This window comes from Mustela nivalis (genome assembly GCF_964662115.1).
Source record: "Mustela nivalis genome assembly, chromosome: 10".
Lineage (NCBI taxonomy): Eukaryota > Metazoa > Chordata > Mammalia > Carnivora > Mustelidae > Mustela > Mustela nivalis.
This window is the reverse complement of record NC_139029.1, coordinates 102778517-102796339: the sequence shown is the minus strand read 5'-3', so window position 1 is coordinate 102796339 and position 17823 is coordinate 102778517. Positions and strand designations below refer to the sequence as shown.

Here is a 17823-nt window from a genome sequence, read left to right as displayed (position 1 = left end):
CTTCTGCAAATTTCTTAACAGGATTAATTGTTTTTTGGGGTGTTGAGTTTGATAAGTTTATATTTTGGATACTCACCCTTAATCATTTGTTGAAGAGATCATCTTTTTTCATTGGGTATTCTTTCCTGTGTTGTTGATGATTAGTTGACCATATATAGTTGTGTGTCAATTTCTGGATTTTCTATTCTGTTCCATTGATCTGTGTGTCTATTTTTGTGCCAATACCATACTATCTTGATGACTACAGCTTTGTAATAGATCCTGAAGTCTGGAATTGTAATGCCTCTGGCTTTGCATTTTCTTTTCAGGATTGCCTTTGGCTATGTGGGGGTCTTTTGTAGTTCCCTACAAATTTTAGGATTGTTCTGCAAAAAAGGCTGGTGGTATTATTTTGTTTTGTTTTGTTTTTAAAGATTTTATTTTTAAGTAATCTCTACACCCAATGTGGGGCTTGAATTCAAAACTCCTGAGATCAGGAGTCTTAACATTCTACCGACTAAACCACCTGGGTGCCTGTTGGTGGTATTTTGATGGGGATTACATTGAATGTATAGATTGCTTTGGGTAATACAGACATTTTAAAAGTATTTGTTCTTCTAATCCATGAGCATGGAATGTTTTTCCATTTCTTTGTGTCCTCTTCAGTTTCTTTCATTCATAAGTGTTCTATAGTTTTCAGAGTACAGATCTTTTACTTCTTTGCTTAGGCTTATTCCTAAGTATCTTATTGTTTTTGGTGCAATTGTAAATGGGATTGATTCACTGATTTCTTTTTCTGCTTCTTTATTATTGGTGTATAGAAATGCAATAGATTTCTGTCACTGATTTTATTCCCTGTGACTTTGCTGAATTCATGTATTAGTTCTAGCAACTTTTCATTGGAGTCTTTTGGCTTTTCTACATAGAATATCATGTCATCTACAAATGGTGGAAGTTTGACTCCTTCTTTGATGATTTTAATGCCTCTTATTTCTTTTTGTGATCTGAGTACTGAGGCTGAGACTTCTAATACTGTGTTAAATATTAATGGTGAGAGTGGACATCCCTGTCTTGCTCCTGACCATAGAGGAAAAGCTCTCCATTTTTCCCCATTGAGGATGATGTTAGCTGTGGGTCCTTACTATGTGGCCTCTGTGGTGTTCAGGATTCCTGAGTTCAACATTCACTTGAAGATGAAAAATGAGACCAGCCTTATTCTTGATGCTGTCTAGGAGGTTCTAGCCACCAGTCATCTGATTAGCATGCAGAAGACGCTCATCGCTCTGGAAATCCAAGGGTTTTAGGAACTGGGTATCAGGAACTAGGGACAAAGACCAAAGACGCTCATCGCTCTGGAAATCCAAGGGTTTTAGGAACTGGGTATCAGGAACTAGGGACAAAGACCAAATATATATTTCCTATTATGGCAGCTACATGCCTTGTGATTTCACTTATTCCATTCTGGAAAAGGCAAAACTATAGGGGACGGAAATCAGATCAGTGGTTGCCAGGGGCTGTAGGGAAAGGAAAGGAATTGGCTGCAGGAGGGGCAGGAGGGAATTCTTTTGGCTGTTGGAAATGCTCTGTATTGGGGTGGTAGTTACTGATCTAAATACCATGCATCAAACTTTAGTCTTATAAAAGAGATTAACCTGGGACACCTGGGTGGCTCAGTTCATTAAGCAGTTGCCTTCAGCTCAGGTCGTGATCCCAGAGTCCTGGGATGGAGTCCCACATCCGGCTCCTGGCTCAGCAGGGAACCTGCTTCTCCCTCCCACTCTGCCTGCTGCTCTCCCTGCTTGTACTCTCCCTCTCTGTTAAATGAATAAAGAAAACCTTAAAAAAATTCTTTAAAAAAAATCAATAAAAGAGACATCCTATTTGTAAAGTATACTTTAATAAACATGACTTTAGATAGAAGCGATTTCCATCTGTTATCTTTTGTAAATCCTCTGACCCCAAAGGATGTGACATATGCATTATGACTGCTGGAAAGGCATGAAATAAAAATGCCATCAGTGGACTTTGGTATTGATGTAGTCTTTGAATATAGGTGAGGTTTGGTGGGATGAGGTCCGGAGTCGATGACCAAGAAAGAAATCTTGAGACTCTCCCTTGCAAACTGGTGGTTTATTAAAGCACAGGGACAGGACCCTGCCCTGGGGTTGTGTAGGGTGGTTGATTATATACTTGGGAGCTGGGGGAGGTAAGGGAAAGGGAGGTTTTCAAAAGAACTTTCCTATGCTAGGGAGGACTTACAAGATACTGGAGGCCCTGACATAGTCGATTTCAGGTTGTTTTTCCCTCTAGTCAGCCATTAACATTGAGACAGTTGGGAGCTTCCTGGAGGAATGTCACATGTGTAGCACCCACCAGTGGGGGTCAGGGAGGTTGCACGGTGTCACCTGTGCTTTGTCCTCAGCTAGCTTTGTGCTCCATCATCTGGAGGACAGCCACACAAATAACCCCCCGCCATGTTGAGCAGCCCTAATAGAACGTGATTCAGTAGTATTTTTCAAGTATTTTTGGTCCAAAGTTCCTCTCATTATCCATGATTCAAATGGGATGTTTCTCCTCTTTGGGGCCTCATGGACTTCTCTATTTTGTGGATTCTTTTGCTTGAATAACTTCTTTTGTCTCCTCCTCTTTGCTTTCCTTTTTCTGCTGCTCCTCTGCTTTCTGCTCTTTCGCCGCAAGTCGGTAATTGATGCCCATGCCAATGAAGAGATAGACGCCTGCTATAATAAGGATCACACCACATGCCCAGTAGGTGTATTTGTAGTCTCCGTAGATGTCATTCAGATGACCTGAAGATACCCAAAACAAAGTTATGTGGAACTTTCTCTGAAAGTGTAAATGAAGCAGAGACCTAGAGGGGGATGGGAGTTATCCAAGAGGAGAGCATGGGAGAAGGCTGGGGCCAGGGAACAGCAAGTGCAAAGGCAGGTGGGAGGAAGCTGCGAGGTGAGGGGGAAGGAGGAAGGGCGGGGTTGCTGGAACAGAGAGAACAAAAGGTGAGTGACAGGAAATGAGGCTGCAGAGATTGGTGGCCAGGCTGGGGGATGCCTTGCAGGCCACGGGAGGGAATCTGATCCCAGGCTGAGAACACTGGGAAGCAACAGGAAGGATCTAATCAACTGGGCTATCAGGTTTGCATTTGTACAGATAAATTTTGTCTGCAGAGTAGAAAACAGATTGAAGGTGGGATAGAGTGGATCTGGGTAGACCAGCCAGGAGGCTATGGGAAGCAGCAGCCCAGATGGGAGACAGGAGCTGTGAATAGGGTGGTGTGACAGGACAATGGGCTGATTAGAAAGAGACATAGGAATTTACTTATAGAACTTGGACTCTCGTTGGATATAGGGAGGAATGAGGGTGGGGAGTTCAGAAAAGTCAGTAGTGGATCTTCTTTTATGAATCCTTCCTTATTGAGAATGCATAATCTCAAAAGCATGAGTCATATCCAGAGGAAGTCTAAATGATTCTTGCATTTTGCATTAATAATAATTTTAAATTGTAAACACTTTGGTGTTCTTAGAGAATCGTCCATCAAGTTCCATGGTCATTTAGAGTTGTGCGATCTTGGGCAAGTTATTTCACGTTTAGAAGCCTCTGTTTCTTCAATAATAAAGTAGGGACTGGAGTGTATGAAATGATTAAGACAGTCCCGGGTACACTGTGAACCCTCACCTGGTCAATATTGTTATTTTTTAAAATATTACGACTAAGGGGCGCCTGGGTGGCTCAGTGGTTTAAGCCACTGCCTTCGGCTCAGGTCATGATCTCGGGGTGCTGGGATCGAGTCCCGCATCGGGCTCTCTGCTCAGCAGGGAGCCTGCTTCCCTCTCTCTCTCTCTGCCTGCCTCTCCATCTACTTGTGATTTCTCTCTGTCAAATAAATAAATAAATAAAATCTTAAAAAAAAAAATATTATGACTAAGATAAATTCCACAATTAAAATGAAATTACCAAGGTATTATAAGGTGAAGTATATGTTACATATTTTTCTATAATAAGCATGTTAGTTTTATGAGCAGAACAGGTTATTTTAATAAATGTTTAAATTTGCAATTGTTTTTGACTCCCCTTTCAGGTGGATAGTTGAGTGTAATTCACTTCTGTAAGAGTCGGAGCAGTTCTGCTGTGCCAAGCACTGTGCCAGCACTGAGGCTAGAGGAAACGGAAGTACCTTCTGCCACCAGGCAGCTTACTAATCTTGGCTTTCTAGCACCCTTCCATCTCCTATGCCTGCTTCATGTTAATAGAACCAAAGAGGGAATAGGGCATACTATACCTAAAAGTGGTGGCCCCAGGAGGACAGGACAGCATTCCACAATGGTCACCAATCCCACGGCACTGGAGAACCTCTGGGGTCCAACGAGGTCCATCAGGGTTTCAAACAACACCGAACTAAACCACCCAAATGCAAATCCGAGGAAGCCCACATAGACACAAAACCCAATGTAGCTGGAGGATAAAGGCGCTAGCAAATGACATACTCCGTTTGCAACAATAGAAGCTGCAAAAAAATACTGAACTCGAGGTCTTATCCACTTGGTGTTGGCTACAAGTCCCATAGAAGGTCTAGCTACCATGTCAACAAAAGCCAGAATGGAAAGAAGGAAGGCAGACTTCTCACTAGAGTAATGTTGACTCTTGGCATAACTATTAAGAAAAACTAAAGGAGTAGCCATCCCAAAAGCCATGATCACATTCCCAGAAAGGTATAGTAGAAAGCCTCTGTGGGTAAACAGGGATAAGTCCATAACTTTGTTCACTGTTTGAAAAACGGATTGTTTCTCCTCTTTGGGGTTTCCACCATTAAAGTCTGTATTTGCATCACCTGCCCCCTTTTCTACATCAGATTTTCCAGGTTCCTGATGGGGTTCTTTGGACCTGTCTTTCCCCACACTTGTCACTGGGGGCCCTATTGGTCGCATCAGGGCTCCAGCCACACAGCAATTTAGGAGGAGGCCCCCGAGAATTAGGAAGCTCCCTCTCCAGCCAAAGATACCAAAGAAAGCCTGATTGAGGGGGGCCAGGGCGGAGAGGAACACAGGGCTGCCAGCCATGGCCAGTCCATTTGCCAACGGTCGCCTCTTGTAGAAATACTTGCCAATCATGGTCAGAGCGGGATTCAAGTTGAAGGCAAGCCCAAGACCTGGGAGGATGGGGGAAGAATTACATACCATAGTAAATGTCAGAAACATATTTGTTATTAATCAACTAGACAAACTGGCAAGAGGTCAAAATCATCATTATAACTGGTCGATCATTAAGTGGGCTGTTATCTAATACAGACATAAAGTTTCTTTATGCAGTAATTACTAGATTTAAACTATAACATTAAAATAATTCCTTTTGCTTTAGCAATAGTAAGAATAATAAGTGTAGGCTCCTTTGTTTAATTTCATAATTTTAGGTTTCCTGAAGATTATGGAGTTGAAAACATAAAGGAGAGAAGATAAATCTTGTAAACTCAGAGAGCAAGACAGAGAGGAGGGGCAGAGGCAGGAAAAGAAGAAAGGGGGTCGGGAGAGAGAAAATATTTCAGGACAGTAAACATAACGTTGTGAAGATGCTCACACTACCTTAGTAAATCCATTAATTTAGTGTAATTTCTATGAAAATGTCAATGCATTCAACTTTTTAGATGAGGTACAATGACTGCAAAACCACCCAGAGATGTGACACCTCGATAGCTCCGTCAGTTAAGCTTCCAACTCTTGATTTTGGCTCAAGTCAGGATCTCAGGGTCATTAGATCGAGGCCCATGTCCAGCTCTGCACTCAGTGGGGCGTCTGTTTGGGATTCTCTCCCTCTTCCTTTGCCCCTCCCCCTGCTCTCTCACACTCTCTTTAAAATAAATAGGTAAATCTTAAAAAAAAATACCACTTATGGAACAAATACATTAGAAATAATAAAAAAGTATTAATAATTGGTGAGACCAACAGTAACAACTACAGCTGTTTTCTATAGCTATAGCTACAGTGATGAGAACACTGTACCTTTATCAAAAATGGGAAAACTGATCAATAAAATTGGGAAAAAGTCCAGAAATAGGACCAAAAGATACGTTTAACTTAATAGGGAAAGAGTAGATTTTGCGATCAATGGAGCTGAGACAAGTATCCCATAACCTCCTAAGTGGTCTCCCATTCTTGCTCCCTTTGTAGGCAGAAGGGAGTGTTTGCAGGTAGAATGCAACCCATTCAGTCTCTCTAAAGACCGCCATCCATAGCATTTTACTCTGGGTTAGGAAGCACCATGATCTGGCCTTTACCTACCTTCCTACCCACATCTCAGCATATTCTCATACATGCTCAGCACAGTTGTTCCTCTAGATTTTCACAAACTTGACTCCTACTTATCATTCAGATCTCAACTCAAGGCCACCAACCCTGAGAGGACTTCCCTTTAGGGACCATTCAATCCTTCTCCATCAAAATTCTGTTTCAAGTTTTTGCAAAGTACTTATCACAAGCTGATATTTTTCTTACTTATTTACTTGTTGGACTGTTTATTGTCTGCTTCCCTCCACTACAGAGCAGGAATCTTATCTATCATGTTGACTCAATCCCCATGGAGCTTGGAACAGTCCCTGACATACGGTAGGGACAAGTATTTATTGAGTGAGTTAGTAACCATAGGCTGAATAACCAAGAGGGAACAAAGAAAGTTTTGTTCCTTCCTTATGTTATTCAAATACTCTAGATGAATTACAATATTTAAATGTTTAAAATTTTAATTAAGTAGTAAAAGTACAGATCCCAAAAGAAAATACCTATTACTAACATTATCTCAGATCTTGCAGGTGAACTGTACATTATTAAAAGCTTTCTAAAAGACTGTTTGGCCAATCATACTAAAAAATTTTCCCCTAGTAATTCAATTTCTAAAATTTGTCCTAAGGAAATTATCATGTTTGCAAGGATATACAGAGAAGCACTATCATACAAATAGGGTTTATTAATAGTGAAAAATACAAACAACCTAAAAATCTTTCAATTACAGAATGGTGAAATAAACTATGGCACACCTATCCAATGGAAAAGTAGTAGCTGTTATACTATGTTCATTGAGACAGGAGACTATATACAGAATGTATTAGTAAGTAAAACAAAAACAAAAACAAAAAAACTGGTTACAAACATTACACTAAAAAAGCATATGTGTATGCATAAAAAATGTATGAGCATCAATATATTAATGGTTTTCTCTGAATTGTAGGGCAATAGATGATCTATATTCTCTATCCTCAACTATTTCATTTCCCAGTGTTATTAAAAGGGGAGAAGAGATTTTCTCATGTGTGTCCTTAATCCCTTGAAAATGTATATGGCTTCTCTACCAAAAGATCCTTGCTTTGTATCTGACATCCTCTCTTACTCTAATTTGAAACATTTTTTTCTTTTTAAAGATTTGGTTTTTATTTTTATTTATTTTTAATTTATTTTTATTTTTTATAAACATATAATGTATTTTTATCCCCAGGGGTACAGGTCTGTGAATCGCCAGGTTTATACACTTCACAGCACTCACCATAGCACATACCCTCCCCAATGTCCATAACCCCACCCCCTTTCCCGACACCCCTCCCCCCAGCAACCCTCAGTTTGTTTTGTAGGATTAAGAGTCACTTATGGTTTGTCTCCCTCCTGATCCCATCCTGTTTCATTTATTCTTCTCCTACCCCCTTAACCCCCCATGTTGCATCTCCACTTCCTCATATCAGGGAGATCATATGGTAGTTGTCTTTCTCCAATTGACTTATTTCGCTAAGCATGATACCCTCTAGTTCCATCCACGTCATTGCAAATGGCAAGATTTCATTTCTTTTGATGGCTGCATAGTATTCCATTGTGTATATATACCACATCTTGATCCATTCATCTGTTGATGGACATCTAGGTTCTTTCCATAGTTTGGCTATTGTGGACATTGCTGCTATAAAAATTCGGGTGCACGTGCCTCTTCGGATCACTACATTTGTATCTTTAGGGTAAATACCCAGTAATGCAATTGCTGGGTCATAGGGTAGTTCTATTTTCAACTGTTTGAGGAACCTCCATGCTGTTTTCCAGAGCAGATGCACCAGCTCCCACCAACAGTGTAGGAGTGTTCCCCTTTCTCCGCATCCTCACCAGCATCTGTCATTTCCTGACTTGTCAATTTTAGCCATTCTGACTGGTGTGAGGTGATATCTCATTGTGGTTTTGATTTGTAATTCCCTGATGCTGAGTGATGTGGAGCACTTTTTCATGTGTCGTTGGCCATCTGAATGTCTTCTTTGCAGAAATGTCTGTTCATGTCTTCTGCCCATTTTTTGATTGGATTATTTGTTCTTTGGGTGTTGAGTTTGCTAAGTTCTTTACAGATTTTGGACACTAGCCCTTTATCTGATATGTTGTTTGCAAATAACTTCTCCCATTCTGTCAGCTGTCTTTTGGTTTTGTTAACTGTTTCCTTTGCTGTGCAAAAGCTTTTGATCTTGATGAAATCCCAATAGTTCATTTTCGCCCTTGCTTCCCTTGCCTTTGGTGGTGTTCCTAGGAAGATGTTGCTGCGGCTGAGGTCGAAGAGGTTGCTGCCTGTGTTCTCCTCAAGGATTTTGATGGATTCCTTTCTCACATTGAGGTCCTTCATCCATTTTGAGTCTATTTTTGTGTGAGGTATAAGGAAATGGTCCAGTTTCATTTTTCTGCATGTGGCTGTCCAATTTTCCCAACACCATTTACTGAAGAGGCTCTCTTTTTTCCATCAGCCATTCTTTCCTGCTTTGTCAAAGATTAGTTGACCATAGAGTTGAGGGTCTATTTCTGGGCTCTCTATTCCATTCCATTGATCTATGTGTCTGTTTTTGTGCCAGTACCATACTATCTTGATGATGACAGCTTTGTAATAGAGCTTGAAGTCCAGAATTGTGATGCCACCAACTTTGGCTTTCTTTTTCAATATTCCTTTGGCTATCTGAGGTCTTTTCTGGTACCATATAAATTTTAGGATTATTTGTTCCATTTCTTTGAAAAAAATGGGTGGGATTTTGGTAGGGATTGCATTAAATGTGTAGATTGCTTTAGGTAGCATAGACATTTTCACAATATTTGTTCTTCCAATCCAGGAGCATGGAACATTTTTCCATTTCTTTGTGTCTTCCTCAATTTCTTTCATGAGTACTTTGTAGTTTTCTGAGTATAGATTCTTAGCCTCTTTGGTTAGTTTTATTCCTAGGTATCTTATAGTTTTGGGTGCAATTGTAAATGGGATTGGCTCCTCAATGTCTCTTTCTTCTGTCTTGTTGTTGGTGTAGAGAATTGCAACTGATTTCTGTGCATTGATTTTATATCCTGACACTTTACTAAATTCCTGTACAAGTTCTACCAGTTTTGGAGTGGATTCTTTTGGGTTTTCCACATATAGTATCATATCATCTGCAAAGAGTGATAGTTTGACTTCTTCTTTGCTGATTTGGATGCCTTTAATTTCTTTTTGTTGTCTGATTGCTGAGGCTAGGACTTCTAGTACTATGTTGAATAGCAGTGGTGATAATGGACATCCCTGCCGTGTTCCTGACCTTAGTGGAAAAGCTTTCAGTTTTTCTCCATTGAGAATGATATTTGCGGTGGGTTTTTCATAGATGGCTTTGATGATATTGAGGTATGTTCCCTCTATCCCTACACTTTGAAGAGTTTTGATCAGGAAGGGGTGCTATACTTTGTCAAATGCTTTTTCAGCACATTGAGAGTATCATAAGGTTCTTGTTCTTTCTTTTATTAATGTGTTGTATAACATTGATTGATTTGCAGATGTTGAACCAACCTTGCAGCCTTGGAATAAATCCCACTTGGTCATGGTGAATGATCCTTTTAACGTACTGTTGAATCCTATTGGCTAGTATTTTGGTGAGAATTTTGGCATCTGTGTTCATCAAGGATATTGGTCTGTAATTCTCTTTTTTGATGGAATCCTTGTCTGGTTTTGGGATCAAGGTGATGCTGGCCTCATAAAATGAGTTTGGAAGTTTTCCTTCCATTTCTATTTTTTGGAACAGTTTTAAAAGAATAGGAATTAGTTCTTTTTTAAATGTTTCGTAGAATTCCCCTGGGAAGCCATCTGGCCCTGGGCTTTTGTTTGTTTGGAGATTTTTGATGACTGTTTCAATCTCCTTACTGGTTATGGGTCTGGTCAGGTTTTCTATTTCTTCCTGGTTCAGTTCTGGTAGTTTATATGTCTCTAGGAATGCATCCATTTCTCCCAGATTGTCAAATTTGTTGGTGTAGAGGTGCTCATAGTATGTTCTTATAATTGTTTGTATTTCTTTGGTGTTGGTTGTGATTTCTCCTCTTTCATTTATGATTTTATTTATTTGGGTCCTTTCTTTTCTTTTTGATAAGTCTGGCTAGGGGTTTATCAATCTTATTAATTCTTTCAAAGAACCAGCTCCTAGTTTTGTTCATTTGTTCTATTGTTCATTCAGTTTCTATTTCATTGATTTCTGCTCTGATCTTTATGATTTCTCTTCTCCTGCTGGGTTTAGGGTTTCTTTCTTATTCTTTCTCCAACTCCTTTAGGTGTAGGGTTAGGTTGTGTTTTTGAGAACTTTCTTGTTTCTAGAGAAAGGCTTGTACCGCTATATATTTTCCTCTCAGGACTGCCTTTGCTGTGTCCCACAAATTTTGAACCGTTGTGTTTTTATTATCATGTTTCCATGAATTTTTTCAATTCTTCTTTAATTTCCTGGTTGACCCATTCATTCTTTAGAAGGATGCTGTTTAGTCTCCATGTATTGGGGTTCTTTCCAAATTTCCTCTTGTGATTGAGTTCTAGCTTCTGAGCATTGTGGTCTGAAAATATGCAGGGAATGATCCCAATCTTTTGATACTGGTTGAGACCTGATTTATGACCCATGATGTGATCTATTCTGGAGAATGTTCCATGTGCACTAGAGAAGAATGTGTATTCTGTTGCTTTGGGATGGAATATTCTGAATATCCTGTGATGTCCATCTGGTCCAGTGTGTCATTTAAGGTCTTTATTTCCTTGTTTTTATTTTGTTTGGATGACCTATCCATTTCAGTGAGGGGAGTGTCAAAGTCCCCTACTATTATTGTATTATTGTTGATGCGTTTCTTTGATTTTGTTATTAATTGGTTTATATAGTTGGCTGCTTCCACGTTAGGGGCATAGATATTTAAAATTGTTAGATCTTCTTGTTGGACAGACCCTGAAGTAGTCTCAGCCTGCTACTTCTCCACCATCTTGACTCCTCCTCTAGTTTTTATTTTTTTAACGGAGAGAGACACAGTGAGAGAGTGAACATAAGCAGGGGGAGTGGTAGAGGGAGAACAGGCTTCCCAACTGGGGGCTCCATCCCAGGACCCTGGAATCATGACCTGAGCTGAAGGCAGACACCTATTGACTGAGGTACCCAGGCACCCCACAATTTCTTTTTGGATAGAAGGATAATGAGTGGGAATAGCTGATGACTACCATTTCAACGGCTTGCCACACACACTTCACTTATGGTCACTATGTTTTGTTTTGTTTTGTTTTTTAATTTTACTTTATTTTATTTTAGCTCTTTTCAGTGTTCCAGATTGGTCACTATATTTCTTAAGATAAAATACATAAATAAATAGGGGCACCTGGGTGCCTCAGTCCTTAAGCATCTGCCTTTGGCTCAGGTCATGATCCCAGGGTCCTGGGATCGAACCCCGCATCAAGCCCTCATCAGGCTCCCCGCACGGGGTGAGCCTACTTCTCACTCTCCCTCTGCCTGCTCCCCTTCTGTGCTCTCTCTTGCTGTGTCAAATAAATAATAAAATAAAAAATAAAATCTTTTTTTATAATAAAATAAATAAATAAAATTTTAAAAAGGAACAAAGAAAAAAATTTTCTCTTTCAATGAAAAATAACCAGCCCATAAGGAAGGAAAAAATGAAACCAGATGGGATTGGGAAGGAGACAAACATAAGAGACTCTTAATCTCACAAAACCAACTGAGGGTTGTTGGGGGCTGTGGCGGGGAGGGATAGGGTGGCTGGGTTATGGACACTGGGGAGGGTATGTGCTATGGTGAGTGCTGTGAAGTGTGTGAGCCTGATGACTCAGACCTGTACCTCTGAAACAATATATTATATGTTAATAAAAATAATTTAATAAAAGATAACCACCCCAAAGTGCCAGAACTTTCTTTAAAGACATGTTTCTCTGAGGGCACCTAGGTGGCTCAGTTGGTTAAACCTCTGCCTTTGGCTCAGGTCATGATCTGGGGGTCCTGAGATTGAACACTCTGTTGGGTCTCTTTGCTCAGCAGGGAGTCTGCTTCTCCCTCAGCTCCCTTCCCCTATTCTCTCTCTCTCTCTCAAATAAATAAATAAAACCTTTTTAAAAAAATAAAGACATGTTTCTCTGATACTATGAAATTAACATACATATAGCTCTTTAAAAATAGTGACCCAATAATTTTTCTGGCAAAGAATTTTCATTTTTCAAAAGAATTAGCAGGCGAATGCTACAAAGAGTCCACATAAAAATTAATGCTTGAAAATACATCAGTAGCAACTCACCTCCAATGAATCCAACATACAAGTAAAGTTCCTGTACAGTGCTGGAGAACGAGGCCGCAATCAAGCCACAACCCGACAAGCAGCCACCAACAATCATGACTGGGCGACTGCCATACCTGTTCACCAGGATACTGCTGATCGGACCTAGGAGAGAACCAGAAATTTAGGAGCAGAGAGGAGAAGCCCACCCCTCACATCCACACCTGCACAAGGCATTACTGACAAGAAAGGATGCCAAGGCGTAAACATCCCACCCTTAAAACAAACGTAAAACAGAAGACAGCGGTTAGAAATATTGCTTGCTATTTTATTTCAGAGCCACAGGTTTGTGTAATGGGAAAAATATAGCATCGATTGTACAAAGTACAACATATGTCTTCTGTGTACCTAGAACCTACTGGATGGATTTTAACTGAAGGATGAAAGACCTGAACCGATTTCCTTCAAGGCAGATGAGGCTGCAGATACCCTGATTGCAAATGTTGACAGGATTCTTCATGTAGATGTATCCTGAATCCATGTAGCCTACATATTTAGGATATTATCAACATATATGTAGCAAGTTTGCTCTGTTTTTAATTTTTTGGGTGGTCACCTGAAGCAAATGCACGTGAACATGAAAGCAATGTATGAGCAAATCCGATCAAACTTCGGATTTTAGCGTACATTTTCAAATTAGCTGAAATGGGCTTTGTTTCTCATAGAAAATGACAAAACCAAAACAGAACTACAAAACAAGAATGCCTACCATCACCACTTTTCTTCAGCATTATACGGGAGGTCCGAGGCAGTGCGGTAAGACAGGGGGCAAGAAGGGTGTGAGGAAAGGAAGAAACCAAACTATCAGTATTTGCTAAGGATAAGTTTGTCTATCTTAAATTTTTGAAAAAAAAAAAATCTACCAACAAACTATTAGAAGTAATGGAGGTTAGCAGGGATATATAATTAAAGCACAAGTATCAACTGACTTTCCATATACCAGCAACCAACACAAAACCATTTTTAAAGAAAGTTCTCCTTTATAATGATATTTGTTTTGCAATATAACTGACTTAAACAGCGCCTTTATCATTAAGAGGAATGAAAAATATGACTCCAGCTACATAGTTTCAAAAATTAACGTGTTAAATATCCTACACGTAAAGCCATCAAGAACAAAAACCATTCACTATGGAGCTTTTGCTGGTCTATTGAAAATTAAAAGAGCAGGCCTTCTGGGTACTTACCGCCAGCATACATGACAGCAAACAGAATAGAAGAGATCCACGACACTTCGCTGGTGCTGGCATTAAATATTTCTTCAATTTCTTTGTAAAAGACAGAAATAGATTTGCCAAATGCACAAGAGAAGCCGATGGATACAAATGCTCCAACAATCACTGCCCACCCCCAGCCTCCATCTGGGGGGGTGGGTCTAACTGGACCTTCATTTGATGGTGACATTGGAAGTAACGAAGAATTCCGAAATGCAGTTCAAATCCAAATAGCTAAAGGATATGAAATTAAAATAGTACATAATAAGTAGGTCAATATAAAGCACTTCCATTAAATCCCTTGCACTTACGTTATAAATAACTGGAATTATTTTCAATGTTACCTGCACTCTGTGAACACAGTAAAAAAAAAAATCCAAGAGTCATTTCTTTGCATAAGCTTAAAGTTGCATAGGCTTAAAATTGAAAACTCACCACTACTTGAATCATACACCAAAATCCTTTTCAATCCTTTGCAATAAATATACTGCTTCTTCAAACTTATAATAATATATTAATAACTATTAATATCAATAATTATTATTATATACTAATAATATATAATTATTATATTATATTATATTATACTATACCTGTTCTAATAATAGATGTCAGTAGTTTAAGTAATTCACTTATCTGTGTGCAAAATTCACAATGCACACACTAAAAAAGCTTCACATCTAGGTACTTCCTTTATAATTTCTCTCCTTTCCCAAAATATATTCTGCCATTCTCATCTGATTTTTCTGTTCTCTAGAATTCATAGGCTTAAAAATTTCAGGAAGGCCCTACTAATATCCCATAACTCACTATATAGCAATTTTCAAAAGAAAAGTTCTTTCTGGGGCGCCTGGGTGGGCTCAGTGGGTTAAGTCTCTGCCTTTGGCTTGGGTCATGATCTCAGGGTCCTGGGATCGAGGCCCGCATCAGGCTCTCTGCTCAGCAGGGAGCCTGCTTCCCCCTCTCTCTGCCTGCCTCTCTGCCTACTTGTGATCGCTCTGTTTCTGTCAAATAAATAAATAAAATCTTCAAAAAAAAAAAAAGTTCTTTCAGCTTTGGGGCTATTATAAATAATGCTACTATGAAATTTTGTGTGCAGGTTTTTGTGTGGACAACTTTTTGATTCTTTTGGGTGAACACTTAGTAGAAATGCTAGGTCACTTGGTAATTCTGCTTAACATTTTGAGAAACTGCCAAACTTTTGCAAAGTGGCTGCACCACTTTACAGTTCCACCAGCAATGTAAGAAGGTTCCAATTTTTCAACATCATCACCAACATCTGTGATGTCTCCTTATGACTTTTAACCATCCTAATGTGTGTGAAGTAGTAACTCATCATAATTTTGACTTTTTATAGGTCTTTGGAGAAACATCTTCTTTCTTTGTCTTTGGAGATGAGTTTCTCCAAATGTCTTTGGAGAAATGGCTATTCAAATTCTTTACCTATTTTTTCTATTAGATTTTTTTTAACCATTTGGTGGTAAGAGTTCTGTATATACAGGCATACCTCAGAGATATTGCAGGTTCAGTTCCAGGCCACTGAAATAAAGCAAATATTGCAATAAAGCAAGTTAAATAAATTCTGGTTTCAAGAATTTTCAAAAAAATTGGTTTCAAAAATTTGGTTTCAAAAATTGTGCATATACAAGTTGTTTACACTATAGTGTCTATTAAGTGTGCAATACCATTATGCTAAAAAGACAATGTATATATCTTAACTCAAAAATACTTCATTGTTAAAAAAAAAAAAACTTAATTGTTGGGACACCTGGGTGACTCAGTCGGTTAAACACCTGTTTTGGGCTCAGGTCATGATGCCAGGGCCCTGGGATCAAGCCTCATGACAGGCTCTCAGCTTAGCGGGGAGTCTGGTTTTCTCCCTCTCCCTCTACTCTCCCTGCCTGTGCTCACTTGCTCTTTCTCTCTCTCTGACAAATAGATACAAAATCTTAAAAAAACAAAAACAAAAAAAACCTTCAGGGACGCCTGTGTGGCTCAGTGGGTTAAAGCCTCTGCCTTCAGCTCAGGTCATGATCCCAGGGTCCTGGGATCCAGCCCCACATCAGTCTTTCTGTTCAGCAGGGAACCTGCTTCCCCCTCTCTCTCTGCCTGCCTCTCTCTCTACTTGTGATCTCTGTCTGTCAAATAAATAAAATCTTTTTTTAAAAAAACCTTCATTGTTAGAAAATTGCTAACCATCATCTGGGTTTTCGGTTAGCACAATCTTTTTGCTGGTGGAGGGTCTTGCCTGGAATCTGATGGCTGCTGACGAGCAGGGTGGTGGTTGCTGAAGGCTGCGGTGGCTGCAGAAACATCTTCGTGTAAGACGAGAGTGAAGTTTGCCACATTGGTTGACTCTTCCTTTCATGAACAATTTGCAGCATGTGATGCTGTTTGATAGCATTTGACCTGCAATGGGAATTCTTTCAAAACTAGAGGAACGCTCCCAAACCCTGCTGGGCTAGGTCAATGAAGTTCATGTCTTATTCTAAATCCTCCGTTGTCATTTCAACAGTCTTCACATGAGAACTTGCTGTTCCTACCACATCTGCTACTTCCTCCACTGAAGTCTTGAACCCCTCAAAGTCATCCATGAGGGCTGGATTTAACTTTCTCCAAACTCCTTTTAATGTTGATACTGTGACCTCTTCTCATGAATCACAGATGTTCTTAGTGGCATCTAGAGTAGTGAATCCTGGGGTGCCTGGGCAGCTCAATCGGTTAAGTGTCTGCCTTCGGCTCAGGTCATGATCCCAGGGTCCTGGGACTCTGTGTTGGACTCTGCACTCAGCTAGGAGTCTGCTTGAGATCCTCTCCCTCTCCCTCTTTGTCTGCCCTTCCCCCCACTCATGCATGTGTTTCCCCCCCAAAAAATAAAAAAAAAAAAAAATCTTAAAAAAAAAAATAGAATGGTGAATCCTTTGCAGAGTTTTTAAATTTACTTTGCCTAGATCCATCAAAGGAATCACTATTTATGGCAGCAATCACTTTATGAAATGTATGTTTTAAATGATGACCGTCAAAAGTCTAAATGACTCCTTGATCTATGCGCTGGAGAATGGATGCTTGTTAGCAGGCATGAAAATGATATTAATCTCATAGTACATTTCCATCAGAACTCTATGGTGACAAGGTGTATTGTGAATGAGAGTAATATTTTAAAAGGAATCTCTCTCTCTCTTTTTTTTTTAATGAGCAATAGGTCTCAACAGTGGACTTAAAATACTCAGTAAACCATGGTGTAAGCAGATGTGCTGCCGTCCAGGCTTTGTTCTTCCATTTACAGAGCACAGGCAGAAGAGATTTAGCAGAGTTCTTCAGAGCCCCAGGGTTTTCAGAAGGGCAAATGAGCACTGGCTTCCTCAAAGTCACCAGCTGCATTAGTCCCTATCCAGAGAGTCAGCCTTTTCCCTTGAGGCTTGGAAGCCAGGCACTGACTTTTTCCCTCTAGTGATGAAAGACCTAGATAGTATCTTCCAGGAGGATGCTGTTTTGCCTGCACTGACAATCTGGTTTTTGCACCTTCATTCATGATCTGAGCTGGATCTTCTGGAGAACTTGCTGCAGCTTCTACATCAGCACCTGCTGCTTCGCCTTGCGCTTTTCTGTTATGGAGACGGTTTCTTTCCTTCAACCTCATGAACCAAACTCTGCGAGCTTCCAGCTTTCCTTCTGCAGCTTCCTCACCTCTCTCAGCCTTCACGGAATTGACAAGAGTAGGGCCTTGCTCTGGGTCAGGCTTTGGCTTAAGAGAATGTTGTGGCTGGTTTGGTCTCCTATCCAGATCATTGAAACTTTCTCCATATCAGAAATAAGGCTGTTTCACTTTCTTATCATTTGTCCATTCACTGGAGTAGCACATTTGATTTCCTTCAAGAACTTTCCCTTCATTCACAACTCAGCTGTCTGGAATAAGAGGCCTAACTTTTGGCCAATTATGACTTTCAACAGAACTTCCTCACTAAACTTCAGCATGTCTATCTTTTGATTTGAAGTGAGAGATGTTCGAATCTTCCTTTTGC

The 17823-nt window shown here is 39.9% G+C and overlaps 1 protein-coding gene across 2 annotated transcripts in view; it reads right to left on the bottom strand.

Moving 5' to 3' along the window:
* Positions 1 to 2094: 2094 nt before the first annotated feature.
* Positions 2095 to 17823, bottom strand: part of LOC309842141 (monocarboxylate transporter 1-like) — a 36121-nt gene continuing 20392 nt past the window's right edge. Inside the window, exons 2-5 of one of the 2 annotated variants that reach the window (XM_082686078.1) lie at positions 13775 to 14035; positions 12549 to 12692; positions 4274 to 5140; positions 2095 to 2786 (exon numbers count right to left, since the gene is read on the bottom strand). In XM_082686078.1, coding sequence (XP_082542204.1) covers positions 2578 to 2786; positions 4274 to 5140; positions 12549 to 12692; positions 13775 to 13991 — 1437 coding nt within the window. In that variant the 5' untranslated portion in view covers positions 13992 to 14035 and the 3' untranslated portion in view covers positions 2095 to 2577. Of the gene's footprint in view, positions 2787 to 4273; positions 5141 to 12548; positions 12693 to 13296; positions 13412 to 13774; positions 14036 to 17823 lie in introns of those variants that run through there. The other variant, XM_082686079.1, reaches the window with a different exon arrangement.